The sequence below is a fragment of the Zalophus californianus genome, chromosome 3 (genome assembly GCF_009762305.2).
Source record: "Zalophus californianus isolate mZalCal1 chromosome 3, mZalCal1.pri.v2, whole genome shotgun sequence".
Taxonomy (NCBI): Eukaryota; Metazoa; Chordata; class Mammalia; order Carnivora; family Otariidae; genus Zalophus; species Zalophus californianus.
Window position 1 is genome coordinate 106871730 of NC_045597.1, and position 18226 is coordinate 106889955.

The window sequence follows — 18226 nt, forward strand, 5'->3', positions numbered from 1 at the left end:
ATTTTTTTAACAAAATGATGACAGACAAATGTTTTCTTTTGGTAGTTTTCAAATTTTCAACCTATTTGCTTAATATAAAATTTTAATATAGCTATATATATATATATATATGTGAAAAAATATGCTCTAATGTCTATCACTTACACTGCAGGGAAACATTAGCATCAGGATCTTATTCCCTTTTCATACAACCAGGACTTGGTGACATCAGTGTGAATTATAAACCACATGGTCAAATATTCTGGAAGAAAATGCTTCAGCTATTTCTTGTAAACTGGAAAATCTGGTCCAAAAAAACTGTTACGAGTTTTAGATTCCAGGTTTTGTAAGAAAGTATAGGATTATCTGGTAGTCATTTTATCTCACTGCTTCTCTTTGATTATGTACTGTAATTAATGTCTTTTTTTTTTACTCTAACACATAAAAAATTCATGGGAAGTTCATTGCAAAAATAAACAGTAGTGTTATAGGAAAAATATGTAGTCTGGCAACAAGGTAATGAGGTAGGCTTTCTTATGGAAAACTTATGGAAACAATTCTAATTTATAGCACATTGCATGTCTGAGATAAGAAAAACACTATGGCTACTGCTGCATGGAAAAAAAACAAGCATAACAATAATAGGAAAATACAGCAATTTCTTATTTGCTGTGCTATATTTTGATATAAATAAATACTCTTAGATTGGACATTGAAAATTGTTGGGGGAACAGACAAAAGTGCATCGACATTCTAAATTATCAAGAGATCTGTATGAGAAGTAGGTTGACAGAATAATACAAGCTTTGGCCCAAATCAGAATTACAACAGATCATGCCACTATTCTGATTATGAGGTCATGTTGGCACTAGGTGTTATGAAGCAATCAGTGGTGTCACAAGCTTGACACATAAATCAGGTTGCAATATCACTGATCACTTTGATCCTCTCCATGATGGATACCTATTGTGTTACATCCATCAAAGGGTAATTCCCAATGATCGGTTAGATCGGTAATTCCCAATGATCCTGAAATGATCAGTAGGCGATCCTGATTAATTTATTCTGTGAATATTTATTTCAGCTCCTGTAGGTGGTAAGCCTGCTGGAAATACACCAAAAAGCTTATCATTTTTCCAGGTGTTTAATTTAAAGATATTTTTTAAAAGCCTGGATACTAAAATCACATTTCTTTTCAAGATGAACAGAAGTAATGAGTCAACTATGTACTGGCTGGAGATATATGAATGTAGAACCAACATGGAAAAGGAAGTAGTAGTTCAAATTTCCAAGATTTAACAGAGAATGCCTTAAATCTAAAGGTATCTGAATATGGACGCAAAGTGAGACAAATATACATTTAGCAGTATTGGTGTCTGATCTGTTAAATGCATCCGGGAGACTTTTCCTTGCCCTCCATCCCAGCCTCCTTGAAAATCAAAGAGCAGCAAGTTATGGTTTCTTGTTCTATCAAAAAGACAACGTCAAAGAGAAAAAAATAGCTCATTATACATTAAAGTATTTCCTACAAAATACACCAAATATCAGCTTCTAAAAGAGAAAAAAAAAATTCTAAGTATTGATTGCCTTTAACACTTGCTTTCAAGAGTTATAAAAGATGTTGCCTCTTTCTCCTTCTAAAGGTTTTGTTTGAATCCTAAATTGAAGACAGACATTTGTATGTATTTCAAATGTGAAATACAAATTACTCAAATCATTATAATGCATCAAAGAGTTCAGCTCATATTTTAATGCTGGTTTTCATCATAATTTCATTTCTTAGAGGCATATCTCACACACACACACACACACACACACACACATTTTGTGATATATCACTTTCCACAAGTTAATTACCAGTTGTCCTGTTCGCACAAAGAAATCCTATAACAACTGACATTGCAAAGGTATTACTTAGGCTATTCCAAATTATGATCAAGTCACTCTTCATCAGTATTTACTCAGATTTCCACAAAAGAGAAAAATATACAATTAGCTCCATTTTTAAAGATTAAATTTATTATACTTGACAGAGTATCTATTCTAGTTGACAGCTCACAGACTATGCATTAGAAACACACCTGACTATTTGAAATCACACATATACGTGAAGGCTTGAATTTTTCTATTTATGTAAAAGATTTACTGTAACTCAGTTGTGGTTGTTTTACTACCAGTTATTTACCTGTGAGACAGAAATTCTACTATCACTTAAACATCATTTAATGCTAAGGTGAAAAGTACCATAGACATGAAGACAAACTTGTCTAATAAATTTCAGAATACCCAGAGTCTTGTTTGTATTGTCATGCTCATATGTTATATAGTCTATTTGATCAAGGATTATACTATTTTTAAGCTTCCACTATCTACTCCTTTGTTAGCAACTGTTATTTATCTGACATATTCTTTTTCAAAAAGGATCTTTTAAGAGTCAAGAACTACAATGTTGGATCTTCGTAGCCAACTAGGGTTATGAGGTTCTGGTGTTTCTAGGATGATGAAGCCAGTTTTCTCTGTAGCAGGCAGTACTAAGAGCCCAAAGAGTCTCACCCTTCTTTTTTCATCTGGAACTTCCCCTTATAATGAAAACACGGTGTGTGTCTCTGCATGAGCTTTTCCAAGGTAAACTGGGAAGGAAATTGCAGCTTATAGCCTGTCTTAGATGATAGTCTATTATTTCCTGTGTGAATGGAATGGAGTCATAAGCAAGACACTACAGTGCATTTCTGATATGGTGCACTGGACAGAGAGAAAAATATATGTTCACTCATGGAAACAAAGTTCTGTCTTGCTCAAGTTTCATCACAAAGAACTGATGAGCTTAATGAGCAAACATGATTTTGGTCGTTTACATGAAAATGCATTTGCTTTTATATACTTATCAAAGGCACATATTTATAATTAGTTGTATTTTCAATTATTTTACTTAAAAAATAATGTACTTTCAAGTGACCCAATTTGAGGGTTTGAGTATCTGTCATTCATAATGACAACACAAATCATACTCAGAGTAAATTCTAAAATGAGAGTAAATAAAAAAGAAAAAAATGTTGATGCTGTCTGTAATAAAATTTTATTGGGCCCTCTTTGGGAGAGAACATAACTCAGGGCTGGTACCCCCACAGAGCTGTCTCAGTAGAAGCTGTGGCATGAGCCCTTGACAGCATGCTTTTCTACCTCATATTCTCATTTATGATACTCCTAAACAAGGAGTCCAGTGCTTTATAAGCCCTTCTTTTAAAAGGTTGTTAAAAGAAGTTCAGAGTGAGGACTGAACTTTAACCTCAGTGGCAGAAACCTGTTTAAGGACAGAAACCAAACGGCATTATCCTTTAGCTGCGATGCTCTATTTTCCAGTCACTTGATCTTAAAGCCAAAGGGCCAAAGGCAACGTAACCAAAGTCTAACTTGGACGTTTTTATTTTAGTTGCCTCCTAGGACACATGATTCCTTCTCCTCATTTTGGACCATTGTGCTTAAAATCAGATAAAAATCCAAAGATTAAAATATATTTACATTAGACAGGTCTTTTGCTCCTCCCCTACAGGCTAATTTTGTAACAACAGAAAAGTAAACACTCGCTGTCAATGATAACGATGAAACATTTAAAAGCCTGAGCTATTCAAATTTAGGGATATTACAAATAGCTTTTTTAAGGTATGTTGCATTTCACTATTTCATGCTTACTGTTAGGAATATTCTACATAGGGAATGATCTGACCATATCATTACATGATTATATGATAAATTTTCATGTTCCCCAATTGCACATAATAGGTGTTGAATAAGTTCATTTAACTGAAATGAACTGAATTTTATCTACAACCAAAAAGAGAAAAGCAAACAAACAAACAAGGATGCACTGGTCACTATATAGAATCTTAGGATAAAAATAATTTACATTATCTTCACATTTATTGTTGAACTGCTAGATCCTTTTGGGCTCGAATGCTTTTATAAATTAAGCTGGGTGTCCACTTACTTGCAAAATATATCTTCACTGTCTTTATTTATAATGCAGTGCCCCCCATGGCACCTTATACATTTGTCAACCTCACATTTTGGACCTTCATAGCGTGTTGGACAGACACATTCAACACTTCCGTCATCCCCAATGGTACAGGATTCAGAATTCACACAGTAGTGGTGACACACATCTAGGAAGAACGCACAACAGAGAAAAAGAAATCATACTGCAAGATGTCTTTCTTCAGTCACAATACATGTTACCATTTCATTTAATATTTAAAAATGGTGAATCGTTAAGCAAATATAAAAATAAGTAAATTAATTAAAGCATCTAAACATTTAAAAAGAGCCAATCGATAAGTGGATTAATTTACAAAATCAGTTTGTAATTACATGTAACTAGAATTCTTTAATAATGCTATTGATTCCTTTTTTTGCCAGTCAGGCATCATTTCATATGCTAAAAAAGATAAGTTATATTGATATAATGCTAGCTGAGGAAGTCTTTTGGTTCTGAATTTTAAAGTTTAAGTTAACCAGATTCCTTAGTTTCCTTCTCATGGGCAATATTACTATTATTCTGAAATGAGCAGAAATACTCCAGATTTCTTTGGATATCATTTATTGTTTCCTCTCCTTGCACTTTTTTCATCTGGACAACAGGGTAGTATGTGGTGAGTGGAGGACTCCTACCTCTGCATCAGCCCTTTGTGGTGCAAAGAAGCTTTCCTCTACACACAGCAGAACAGGCCCTCTATTTCTGGACACCTGGACAGGTGAGCAAACAAGGAGATGTGCCTCTCGTGGAACACCAAGAGAGAAGTGAACTGGGAAACTGATCCGTCATGGGTGGGAAGTGAACAGAAGTCTAGGCTATTGTTCCCCTCCTAGGTGAGAGCCTAACATCCCAATCAGAGGGAAAACCTCCATGAGGTATGAGTCTTTTGTTTGGAAAGATGTTTCTTATTGACCATTATAAACAATTTTCTCAATTACAAAAGATTTCCTCAAATATTTCTATACCTCTTGAATGGGAATAATAAAACAAAGACCATGTAATAATACAATAACTACACTATAATTAGACATTCTGACTCAGTCTTTTGAAAAGCAGACAAGTATATGTGTATGTTTGTATATCAACATACTATAATTTATCATATTCAAATATTGAAATTCATAATACAATAATCTTAAACAAAAGAACTGATTAGATCAGTCTCAGACTTTGTGCTTAGAAGCTGCAATTTCCTTTTAGCTAACTAATTGTGAAGCAATGTTAAATGAGATTAGCTGAGATAAAAATCTCAATTTATAATCTTTAACCTGCTGTAAGACAGTTATAGCAGGTGAGGAAAATTAAAACATAATTTATAATTCTCATATTTGTATATTTATCTAGCCCTTTATTAAATCAGACAGAAATTAAATTTATTGACAGGCTTGCTTCGTATTTATGGAAATTTATTTCAAGCATTCTTATGCTTGCTCTTGCATTATGCCAAGTACCCTCATTGAGATTCAGTGCTTAAGTCTATTAACATGGTTTTGGCTATATTTAAGAAAAGTAGCACTTTCAAAAGGTGTGAGACTTGAAGTTCTGAAAACTAACGCAGTGTTAGCAGCTATCCATGATGGTGTCTGTTTGCAGTTGCCCCAGGCTTGGTGGTTAGAGAGTACACATTACAGATGCTGTTTTATTTGTGAAGAATGTATGATCACCTGCCTATATGAGCTTCTCTCCTATTCAGTACAGAAATCTCAAGAGAACAACTCTCATTAGTTCAGGTTGTTCAGTACCTTTTACTGAGAAAGTGCTCTTTTCCTATCGCCCCCCCCAACTGCTTTAAATGTCATCCTCTGATCCTGGTCCAGTTGTCTGATGGGGCATAGAAATTGGCTTATGTATCCTTCCAAGATCTTCATAGTAAGTCCTTATCTATAGTGGATAACTCATCAAAATCATGCAGGTGACTTATTTGCAAATGTAAATTCCAGTGCTCATCCCTGTCACCACTGCCCACTCATGCCTAGATTCTAATTCATAAATCCGAAATGGGGCCCAGGTGATCTACATGGGACTGATTGAGGAACCAGAATATGGGAACTGGGGAACATGAGAAATGATGAACTGGAAACACATTTTACTGATTAACAAAGGGACTACATTGTTCAATAGTTGTCAAAGGATTTGATTTAACTAAAATAGCTTCTTTCTTTCTTCCTTCTTTTCTTTCTTTCTCTTTCTTTCTTTCTTTCTTTCTTTCTCTTTCTTTCTTTCTTTCTTTCTTTCTCTTTCTTTCTTTCTTTCTTTCTTTCTTTCTTTCTTTCTTTATTTCTTTCTTTCTTTCTTTCTTTCTTTTCTTTCTTTCTTTCTTTCTTTCTTTCTTTCTTTCTTTCTTTCTTTCTTTCTTTCTTTCTTTCTTTCTTTCTTTCTTTCTTTCTTTCTTTCTTTCTTTCTTTCTTTCTTTCTTTCTTTCTTCTCTCTTCTTTCCTCTCTCTCTCTTTCTTTCTTTCTTTTTTGAGAAAGAAAGTGCATGTGAGCAGGGGTGGGGGAGGCAGAGGGAGAGGGACAGAATCTTAAGTAGGCTCCATGTCCACTGCAGAGCCAGATGCAGGGCTCAATCTCATGACCCTGAGATCATGACCCTGAGATCATGACCTGAGCCTCAATCAAGAGTTGACACTTAACTAACTGAGCCAGCCAAACACCCCTAAAATAGCTTATTTCTTAACTAACTTTGTAGACCTTAATTAAAATGCAATTTGTAATCCAAAATTTTGGACCATTTTATTTTTATAACCACATCACTGAGAAGACCTGAGAAACTGGAAAAAATTGGGTTAACATTCTGATGGTTGATGATTGCCCTATAACACACTGTAGCAAGGAATAGTTCTCATTTGCCTAAAGTGCTAAAGGGTAAAGTTAAATACTCACCTACAGTTTACTAACTATAAGTAATTTTGGTGCATGAATTAAATCTGCTTTAGGCTACGATTAAAAAGATGTGAGAATATATACAACTTATTGGTGTTCAAAGAAATACAAATTAGGGGTGCCTGGGTGGCTCAGTCGGTTAAGCGTCTGACATTGGCTCAGGTCGCGATCTCTGGGTCCTGGTATTGGGCCCCCCATTGGGCTCTGCACCAATGGGGAATCTGCTTCTCCCTTTCCCTCCACTCATGCTTGATCTCTCTCTCTCTTTTTCAAATAAATGAACAAAATCTTAAAAAATGGAAATGCAAGTTAATACCACAAAGAAATACCATTGCACTTCCACCTAATTGACAGCAAATAACAAAAACTCTCATACACTACTAGTAGAAATACAAATTGGTGCAATTGATTTGGAAAACAATTGACAGTATCTACTCTATTTGGACATACCCACACTTTATGACCTAGCATTTCCACTCTTAAAATATATCCAAGAGGAAAGCATGCATAAGTGTACAAAAATATGTTTGTAATATGCACAGCAACCTGTGCATAGAAATAGCCCCGAAATAAAAATAATCCGATTGTTCATTGCAAGAAGAAAGGATAAACTGTGGTTCATTCACACAAAGTAATATACATACAAATATATGTATATATACACAAACATTGATATCATAAATAAATAAATGAAAGCAGTACAGTTAATAAATAACAACATGGATGAATCTCACAAAAGTAATGAGAAAAAAAAGCTGGACATAAAAATATATATACTATTTTTTTATTTATATAAAGTTCAAAAGGCAAAAGTAATCTAGGGTTTTAGAAGTTAAAACGGACTTATCTTTGGGGAGAAGGGAAGGGATAGTGAGAAAGACCATCAAGGAACATCGGAGGTACCAATAATATTTATTCTTGACCTGGATGTTGGTTTACGCTGCTGTGTACATCTGGTGATAATTTATTGAACTGTAAACTTGTGATTTTAAACTTTCCTATTTATATTATGTTTCAATAAAAAGATTTTTCTAACCTAATGGCAAATAAACTACAATTACAATATTTTAGAAATTCTAGCTAATTTGCTAACTAGGTTAAATAGGTTTTCTCTTTATAAGCACTTCTATTAAAAGGAATTCATGTCTATTTTTTATGCTTTAAAGAAAGTTCTCTACCCTTTAATGCTTTCAATATTTTTTTTCCTAGCATGTCAGATGCACATTATTCAATGCAGTTGATTGGCCTCATGGCATAAAAGTGGAATCTAAAGAATGTAAAAGAAATGTTTGCTTAAGATAAAATTGTGAAATAAGCAGATGTTAGAATTTGCACTTTAATAAATAATTCTAAATTGCATGCTGTTAAGCTATGCCACTTTTTTCCTTCTAAAAAAGGCAAAAATCATTTTAGACTCAGAATACTTTCTCTACAGATATTCAAATGGAAGACATTTCATTTTCCCCAGTTCCCATGCTTCACACTTGACGCTATGTTGAAATTCAGGGGTAGAGAGTTGCTCACTATACTCCCACCCTGCCAGGGTTGCTTCCCAGTGTCTTTCTTTGAAAATGTTCTGATGATCTCCCACTATTAGGCTTTGGATGTGGAGTATGTAGAAGTTGCTTGACTTATATGTTCAGCTGGATTGTTTTCTGCACCACTATTAGGTGCAGGGACCTACCTTTCAGTAGGGCCCAACCCTTTGCATGCATAGTCTCTCTCTCTCTCCCTCTCTCTCTCTCTCTCTTTTTCTCTATGTCTTTCTCCCTCTCTGTCTGTCTCTCTCTGTCTTCAAGACTTCCCTATTTACTCAATTCTCAGTGCAAGATTCCTGAACACAGGAGAAAGTAACCTTATTTAATAGGAGATTTTGTCATCTGCTATTTAAACTACCACATAAGTGGGGTGCCTGGGTGGCTCAGTTGGTTAAGCGTCTGCCTTCTGCTCAGGTCATGATCTCAGGGTCCTGGGATTGAGTCCCGCATCAGGCTCCCTGCTGAGCAGGGAATCTGCTTCTTCCTCTCCCTCTGCTTCTCCCCCTGACTGTACTCTCTCTCTCTCTCAAATAAATAAATAAAATCTTTAAAAGAAATAAACTACCATGTAAGCATTGAATACTTATAAATTGGAAAGCAAAATAATTCCTTCGAATGTTCTCTGTGATTTCTATTTTAATCATGACACATATCATGAAAGAAATTTGGTACATCTGATGGTGCTATTTCTAAAATGGAGGATTCAACCAAAGTTCACATTCTCTGCAGTTGTCTCAGTATCAGGACAGCAATGTGCAGTAAGTCATTGGAGAGTGACCTAACCTCTCTCATTCAATTCTCAGCTCTAATCCACTTTGAATTACAAGCATCTAGGTAAAACTTGTATAAATATGTGCAATATTTTTACCAGTGTGACCTCTCTATATACTCCCAAATAATTACTACACATTCATATTTAAATTCTAAGTCTCTCTTCAGCTATTTATCTAATAAAAAGAATACTTCATTAGCACTTCCAAATCCAGCAGAAATTTAGCAAAGAATGAAGAAGAATAGTATATGAGAAGACTCCTTTGGTATATAAGTGCTCACTTTGGTTCTGAGGATTCCACCTTGACCTAACAAGCTCTGAGATAAACAGAAAAGTTTAGCACTCACTGAAAGAACACTTTTCTTATCCCAGAGTGCTAAAAAATAGTTACCCCATAGAGCTTACCACTTTAAGCACCAAAAATGCTTTAAAACCATTTTGAAGGTAATCTTTCTGTAAGATAGATATCCATTTTCTTAAGTAAAATATATATATTTTTTAAAGATCTTATTTTTAGGTAATCTCTGTACCCACCATGGGACTCAAATTTACAACCCTGAAATCAAGAGTCACATGCTCTACCAACTGAGCCAGCCAGGCACCCCATAAATATTAATATTTTAATGGCTCCTGTAGCACTATGATTCTTAATTATTTCTATGAACTTACCTTTGCAGAAGTTTTTTTTTTTTAAAGATTTTATTTATTTATTTGAGAGAGAGAGAATGAGAAATAGAGAGCATGAGAGGGAAGAGGGTCAGAGGGAGAAGCAGACTCCCCGCTGAGCAGGGAGCCCGATGTGGGACTCGATCCCAGGACTCCAGGATCATGACCTGAGCCGAAGGCAGTCGCTTAACCAACTGAGCCACCCAGGCGCCCCATCCTTTGCAGAAGTTTTATAGCCTTCTGCTTTTTGTTTTTTCATTTTCATCTTTGACTAAGTGACAGGTTACTGAAAAAAAAACTTAATAATTCCTCCCAAAGAAAACAGTTAGGAATGTTGGTGGTTGGTTAACACCAAAGTGTGTAGCAAAGGGATTGTCTTCTAATTTCTTACAAAGACATAGACACAGAGACACCAGACACACACACCCCCAATTACCTGTTTTCCCCCCAATTTTAAATTTGGCTTAATAGTTATTGGAATTGAAATAAAGTAAAAAAAAATGTGGTACACTAAAAGAAGACAAGTTAAAAGAAAACATAAGTGATAGGGACATTCTTTGTTGGAGGGCATTTCATGGGGAAGGGACTGAATGTCGAAGATGAAGAGTTTAGCCAGATCAACCAGTAAGCATTCAGAAAGAACAGTTTGAATTTATGGAAAGGAAAGCTGGTAAAACAACATGGCTGGTCCTGTTTTGAACAATTTGAGTAATTTAACCCTGACAATAAAATGGAAGGGTGGATCCATAATTGATTATTTGCTGAGGAACATGCATCTGCCTAATTATATCCTGGGAGCTGTAGGAAGAGTACAGAAATATGAGAAAGGCCACCAGCTCTCAGAGAGCTGACAACCCAATTGAAAGTTTAAGACAAGAAGGAAAAAGAACCAGAACTGATATGAAAAACATCCACTGTGGCAGGAGCCTACAAATATTACTACCAACAAAATCTTCCTTCTTTTGAAATATTCCATCCCCCAAGTTTCAAGCGTTTTATTGACCTGAATGGCATGACAATTGAGATGTCCCGCATACGATAAGAAGGAGCAATAATGAAATGTAATTAATCTGTGCTAAGAAACTAGAGATTACCATGAAATTATGTAATAACACTTTATATTCACAATATAAAAATTGTTATAACCTCTGCAGGGTAATTACACTAAGAACTGCGTAGTAGCACTAAACACAATCATGTAATCTAAAGGACAACGATGGATATATAATTGCAGAGTATTCATATGGTAATTAGGTGAAGAGTAACTGGAGAATAAGTGAATGGCTATTTTCTGCAACAGAAATAAAATAATTTTCAAGGGATGCCACCATTGTACTCTGTCTTTCTCTCTTTCTCTATCTTTCCTTTTCAAGCAACCAAAAATATAAGGAAATACTTCTTCCTTTAATCTTTTTTAGATAATCTTAATAGACTCCAAAAAAATATGGGTTGTATGGGTATATATACAGGTTTATGAATATTCATGGAGGGCCAGATGTCTATAAAAATCTCTAGCTGCATTTAACTTCTTTCCCAAATATTTCTTTCTATTGAAAAGTAATTGCCAAGACTATTTAGCTATTAACTCATATTTGCAACTGAGCTATTCACATTGTAATAGTTAGTGAAGTGTGAAATTTATTTAAAGAGAATAAAACCAAACTAAAATAATACCACCTAAGCAGGAGCTGAGATATTCAGTAAGAATCTTTAATGGGTCTTTAATGGGTAATACAGATGGTCATATAGGGGAGACTAAATTATACAATTACATGTGTATACATCAATTGTTCTACTTCACTAAATTTTGACCTGGTTTTAAAAAAAAATAAGTTATGTGAATTTGCTTTAAGAGTCATGATTTAAGTAAGCATCTGGTAATTTAGAACTACACACAACCACAATAACCAACCAGAAGTAGGATTGTATTACTTTCACAAAGAAGACGAGGTAGAATTATCCACAGTGCATATCCCCAGGCATTCTATAACTCAGCTCCAGTCTCAGTGCGATTCATGCTCCACCTTCACTGATATTTAATTGTTCCCCCAGGAACAGTAGGTTCTATGAATTTTGCTAATATCCTCCCTACAGGGAGGTTTATGGCAGCTTCCATATAGGTATAAAATGTGGAAGACAGCCAACGATGCTATTTTATAAACTTTTGATGAATACTCATGCTAAGGTGACATAATAAGGAAAAGAAAGAAATAAAATCATTGGCTAGAATATGAAGGATTTGGAGGTTAAATTCAGTTCTTACTCTGGCTAACAATGTGACCTTATCTGAGTTACTTGACTAATTTATCCAATATACCCATCGATCATCTTTGAACAGAGGCAGTATTACTAAACATGCCTAAGATTATCTCACCAGGCCTTCCTCCCCCACCTATCCTCAACAGTGCCCTTTCTATCATCAAGACCAACTAGGGCCTGTTTTAAGTAAAATGATGAAAATGATGATGATGAGGAGGAGGAGGATAAATATTTGGTTTTAGCTGTCTTCTTCATTCGGGCTCATTTGTTGGTTATAGTCTCATGCATTATATGGCATTATTCCCATTTTATGGGTGAGTAAACTGAGGCACAAGGAGGTTAAGCACTTTGCCAAAGATAACACAGCAGTAAGTGGAAGTACAGAAATTCAAACTCAAATAACCCTAACTCTAGAGAATAAACTCTTACTTTTCTTATTTAACAAGTCATACATCTACTCAAAAAAACCCCAAACCAAGCCAAACAAAACAAACCTCTAGAAATTAATTCTAAATATCTTTGGTGTTCTCTTTTTTTAAATGTGTATCTAAAACTGAATGCACTCCCATCTATGAAGATACCTGAGGGTCTCACCATCAGCCAGAATGTTAAAGGGCCCTGTAGCTCAAGAGCAGCAGGCCCAGGCAATCTTACTTGATGCCACCACAGTGTGCAATATCAGAGCTCAGGAGCTCAAACTGGACTCCCACACCCCACACCTCATCCACACGTTCACATTTCACATGTCATTCTCAGTCTCCCATCCCAACCCAAATTGGATATTTGCCTCTCTAGCCACAGATAATTGGTTTACAGCCCTGGATTCTCTTATTCAAAGGAAACTGCTGACTATCCATGACGATTTCTTCATTATCAAGCAGGATCAACTCTGGGTCCCTCCAAACAAATAAGAAACCAAAACAACAGCCAAGAAATCACAAAGTGAGGCATGTCTGGAGTGTTACCATTTACTGACATCTAATTTAGGATGAAAACATTTAGAAGGATTCTGGAAAAGCTCTAAGATTCTTAAATATGTTGACAGGAGTGATTGTGGCTTTTCCTTCTCTGGAGTCAGTTTTTCATCTTGCATGATTTAGGAGGCAGAAGAGATAAAGTAACTTGTATAAAATTTGCTTAGAATTTTATGATTATTGTCTTTGAGGGCTTATATAAGGGAATGGGAAAACAGATTTAAGAAATATTAAAATTATTATTTTTCACAGTCCTCAAATGTTTTACACAACCCAAGATATTTTAATAATTAAACTTACTGCAGAGTCCTAAATATATCTTCCAATTTCAGAGCTGAGTTTAATAAAGTAGGCAAACATTGAATCCAGGTATGCCAATTAAATAGTCACTGGGGAAAAAATGTGTGCAAAACTCTGATTAGAGCTGATAAATTTTCATCAGGAAAGTGTGTCTAAGAAAATTAGCATTTTCTAATTTATTACTAAAAATAGAAATATATCTCAAATATTTCTATAGAGAACACTGAGAAATTTAAAAGAATGAAATCCATTCTGAGCAAATAGTGCTATCTCTGAGAAGGAAAATGTAATATTGAGAAAGCCAAGTTATCAAAACGTTGATTTAAGTGCGACATGTGGGGCGAGATTTTGAAAGTACCAGCATTAAATCTCTGACAGTTTGCTCTTTCAAAATGTGTATTAGAATGATAGCATCAATCATTTTAGTAATAGTCAAAAATTAACTCATAAAACTATCATGACAATATTTTTTTCAAGTATCAGAGAAGCCTATATTACTTTTGTTTATAAATCATGTTCTGGGTTGAGTCTTCCTCTATTTTTAAAGCAATCCAGCCATAAAAGGTTTTAGCAAGTAATTATTTCTGGGTTGAGTGTTCTTCTATTTTTAAAGGAATACAGCTATAAAAGGTTTCAGCAAGTAACTATTTATAAAGTGGTAGAGAGTCACTTGAGACTTGAAAGCGAGCTGACTTGCAGATGACAGCTAAATTTGGTTTTATAAGATGAGGCTAACTGAAAACCAAATAAGTGAATAAGTAGAAGATGGCTTAAAAAACAATGAGAATGAAGTGGGCTCATACAAGGTGGTAACTTTCTGACCATAAACAAGTCATCTGCCATACTTAGTCCCTAATTTCTGTCAGGGCATGGAGTATATATTAGGGTTTAATTAATTTCAACCTACTAAAATTTGCCAACATCTACAGTGTTAAAAATATCTGTTGGGTTAATATTGCTCATGCCCTCAGAATGCCCATACTTTGATAGAACTCTCAAGGCTGACAAGGTTGAAAAAAAAATCAAGATCAATAAAAAAATTTAGATAATCAGAACATGGAAGTATTTTATTTATTTGTTTATTTTTAAAGATTTTATTTATTTATTTGAGAGAGAGAGAGTGAGAGAGAACATGAGCCGGGGTGGGGTGAGGAGAGGGAGAAGCAGGCTCCTCACTGAGCAGGGAGTCCTACGTGGGGCTCTATCCCAGGACCTGGGATTAAGACCTGAGCTGAAGGCAGATACTTATCCAACTGAGCCACCCAGGCGGCCCAGAAATACTATTTTTAAAAGACAACTGAGAGCACAAAGTAATAACTCATTTTTAGAAAACTGGAATGAGTCTCATGGAGAGATGGGAGGTGAAGAATGCTGGATAAGAGGTTATCATGGAAAAGGTCTTCTCCGATAGAAGTACCATTGACAAAGTTATTGTCCTCATGTTGTAGCCTATCTAGAGGGCAGGGAATGTCCCACATCCTCATACTGGGAGAAGATGAGGCCATCCTAGAAAAATATATGTAGTTCCTTTGTGCATAATTCTCTTTCTTCTCCCTTTCATTCTTCCATCCTTATTTCCTTCCTTCTTCTAAGCTACTCACTTCAAATATAAATGTCAAAGTAAGGATTTCTGATATACTTAAATGTGACCTTCTTTCTAGTTTTCCTTTAATATGTTACTTTGCAGAATGCATAATATATATATGTATCTCTCTCAATCAATATACTGATCAGTATAGATATATATATAGATAGAGGTTTCTACACTAGTGTGATAGAAAGAAGAAAAAATAATGGATTATATTGAAGTGATTACTGTTTAATCAGACTTCACTAAAACACTGAGAAAGTCACCTTGAAAAGGTCACCTGGCAAAATTAATATATAGTACACTATAAAAGACTTTCACTGGTCAAATGTGCAAGTTTCCTTTAGGTCAGATATGCAGGAATTAAACAGATTATTGATATATAATAACCAGCTTTCCACTTTACTAAGACTTAAAATAATTCTAAGATGATAGAGAATCACTTTAATTTTATTAGTAGTAGCATTTAACTTTTAACATGCTTGGAAGTATGCATTGAATTGCTGTAACTAGTCAGTAAAGTAATTTAATCCAAGATCCTTTTTATTTAGAAAGATTATTGTTCTTGGAAAACATCCTTAAGGCAATGAGATAAAGTCATTACTCTTTTAGGCACGCAGTGTACTAAAAGATACTGTAGCAAGAAACTTTGATATAGTAACTAATGTGTTTTCTTTCCAGAACACACTGACTCTTCTCTCCATTCAGACAGTAGGTAGGTTCTTAATTTACTGTGTTTTTTTCATCATCTCATTTCTCACCACCTGACCTCTAACATGTTTGTGTATTATTTATAAATACTGAAGTGTACCATGAAAGCAGTTTTTGGTTTATTCATGACTAAATCCCAAGCTTCAGTGGCTGGCATGCATTAGATGTTCTATTATTATTTGTTGAATTAATGAACGGCCATTGGAAAGCAGGGCACTTCAGAAGACAGAAAACAAGAGCTGATGTTTTAGTTTTAAAACCCCAAAGGCAGTTATAAATATATGAAAATATGGAATCAGTCAACCACTCCTAAAACTAACTGAGGTTTGTCAGGATGTGTCTGTGTGTGTTCAGATGGGAAAAGGAAGGTGGGAGATGAGAGAGGAGAATTAGATGGCAAGCAGAGATGGACGTCAGCAAGTCCCAGTAAACAGGCCCTTGGAAATTTGGTCCTTGCATTAAACATACACTTAGCTGCTGCACCAATAAACCAACTACTAGACATTCTAGACTGCCATGTGAAGGAAGGATGTGACCTGCCAAATTCTCAGACATGGGGCATTCTACAGAATTAGACCAAACTTTTCAGCTTCTAATATGTTTCCACTTTGTAGTCATAGTCTAATCTGTGTGTAAAAGTATACCTATGCAAGAAATTATTTTCTTCAGTGGTTTGATCTACTTCCTTTCATGTGATTCAATATGTAATTCCATTCTAAATTTATGGATCATTTCAGAAATTATTTTTAAAAAGCAGCTCAGACCATATTCATAAATGCCATAAAAATAATAAATCTTTTTCATACTGTGGCTTGCTTATCTGAGCAAATTGGAATAAATCTATTTTTATTATCCAAATTATATATTACCTAAATATATATAACCTTTAAATATATAACTATTTTAATTACATATTATAAATGATAGGCACTTGAAATATCTATTAAAATGAAAATTTTTTGAAAAAGCATTGGATTTAAAAATTTACAGAGGACTTTTCTTATAAATTAACTCTCTTGAAACTTCTAACTCTGAGAAGCAGATAAGATTTTAACTATTACCATAATTTATTTTACAAATCATGTGTCACCTATGATGATGAAAATAATTTGAAATCCAAAGTTGTAGAATACTATTTGTTAGTCCACAATTTTCTACTTTACTAATTTTAAATGAACAAAAAAAATGTTTGAATTCCATATCATCACCTCTAAAACTCAGTATTTCTTCCTCACATCTGGATTCCAGTTTGAGAGATTCCAGAAGAGTGAACTTAGAGAGTATGTTCAGTGAAGATCCAGAAGCCCACTGAAACTATATTATATTTTATTTATTTGTTTTGTTTGGGCAAGAGATTCTTGAAAGGATTAGAAACCTGTACTACCTTCCAATGTAAGAAGAAATCAGGAGTGAAAAATTCTAGCTTATTCTAGCTATTTGTGGTATGAAAGGTACCATGGAAGGGACAGGAGTTCTTGGACTCAGACAATAATTGACGGAGTTAAATAAGGTGTCTTTTATTACATGGTCATAAACCAATTTGTTTGTTTCTGCCACTATGTTGACTTATATTTATTGATTTATTTTTATATCAATTTTTATCAATTGATTTTCAAGAAAAGCTTGCCCTCACATTATTAAAATATAGATTTTCTCATTTCTCAAAAGTAATAAAGTACAAACTATTTCATCAAATTGAAAATAAAATCATATAATTACCATGGATTTAGTGATGGATCTTCAAATGGTAATCCAAATCTAAAAATTCAAATGCAGATACCTGACCTTTGGATTCATCTTCTAGTACTATTTGAACCAAGTGACTTTCTATTTCTCAAAGTGTCTTATACTTAAGATGTATCTGATTCTCTGGTGGCAAACCTCAATAAATGTGTTTTTTTTCTCCTAATAGTTAATTGTCATATAATTAAACACTTATATAATGAAAAATTATTGGCTCTATCCTTTCTATTTAACTTTTGCTCTTTTCAGTGTTAACCTCATCTATTGGAAACCAATGGATTTTAAAATATATTCACTTATTGAAATCAAACTTATAATTATATTTTTGCATTCATGAGGATTAAACTGAACAAATAAATACAATTATTAATGCATTCTTTTGATTTAAGGAAAGATCTGCTCTTCTTCACCTGATGGGTTCCATAATCATAGGGTAAATTATAAGTCTTCCCATCTTTCTTTGGCCTTTTGCACTCTGGGACTCAAAGGCTATGAGTTGAAAATTTTGGGTTCTTTTTTTCTTTTTTTTTTATCTTGAGAACCAATGATGGCATCCTGATTCTTTCGCCATTTTTATCAATAATCAGGATGAATACAATTTTTTCTAACATAATATTTCCTATCAAAAGAGGTCTACCTATTGCATAAAAGAGAGTAATACCAGTTTATAGTGAGAAAATCTTTAATAATGAAAAACGTGAAGATTATCACATTAACTATAAGATAGGAATCTTATTTTGTTTTCTTCTATTTAAAAGATGTAAAGATTCCTGACTCATGATA

General features: G+C 34.3%; 1 protein-coding gene across 1 annotated transcript in view; it reads right to left on the reverse strand.

Moving 5' to 3' along the window:
* The window catches only part of LRP1B (LDL receptor related protein 1B), a 1883216-nt gene that overhangs the window by 45128 nt on the left and 1819862 nt on the right, over window positions 1-18226 (reverse strand). The window contains 1 exon segment of the mRNA XM_035726875.1: window positions 3965-4139. Coding sequence (XP_035582768.1) covers window positions 3965-4139 — 175 coding nt within the window.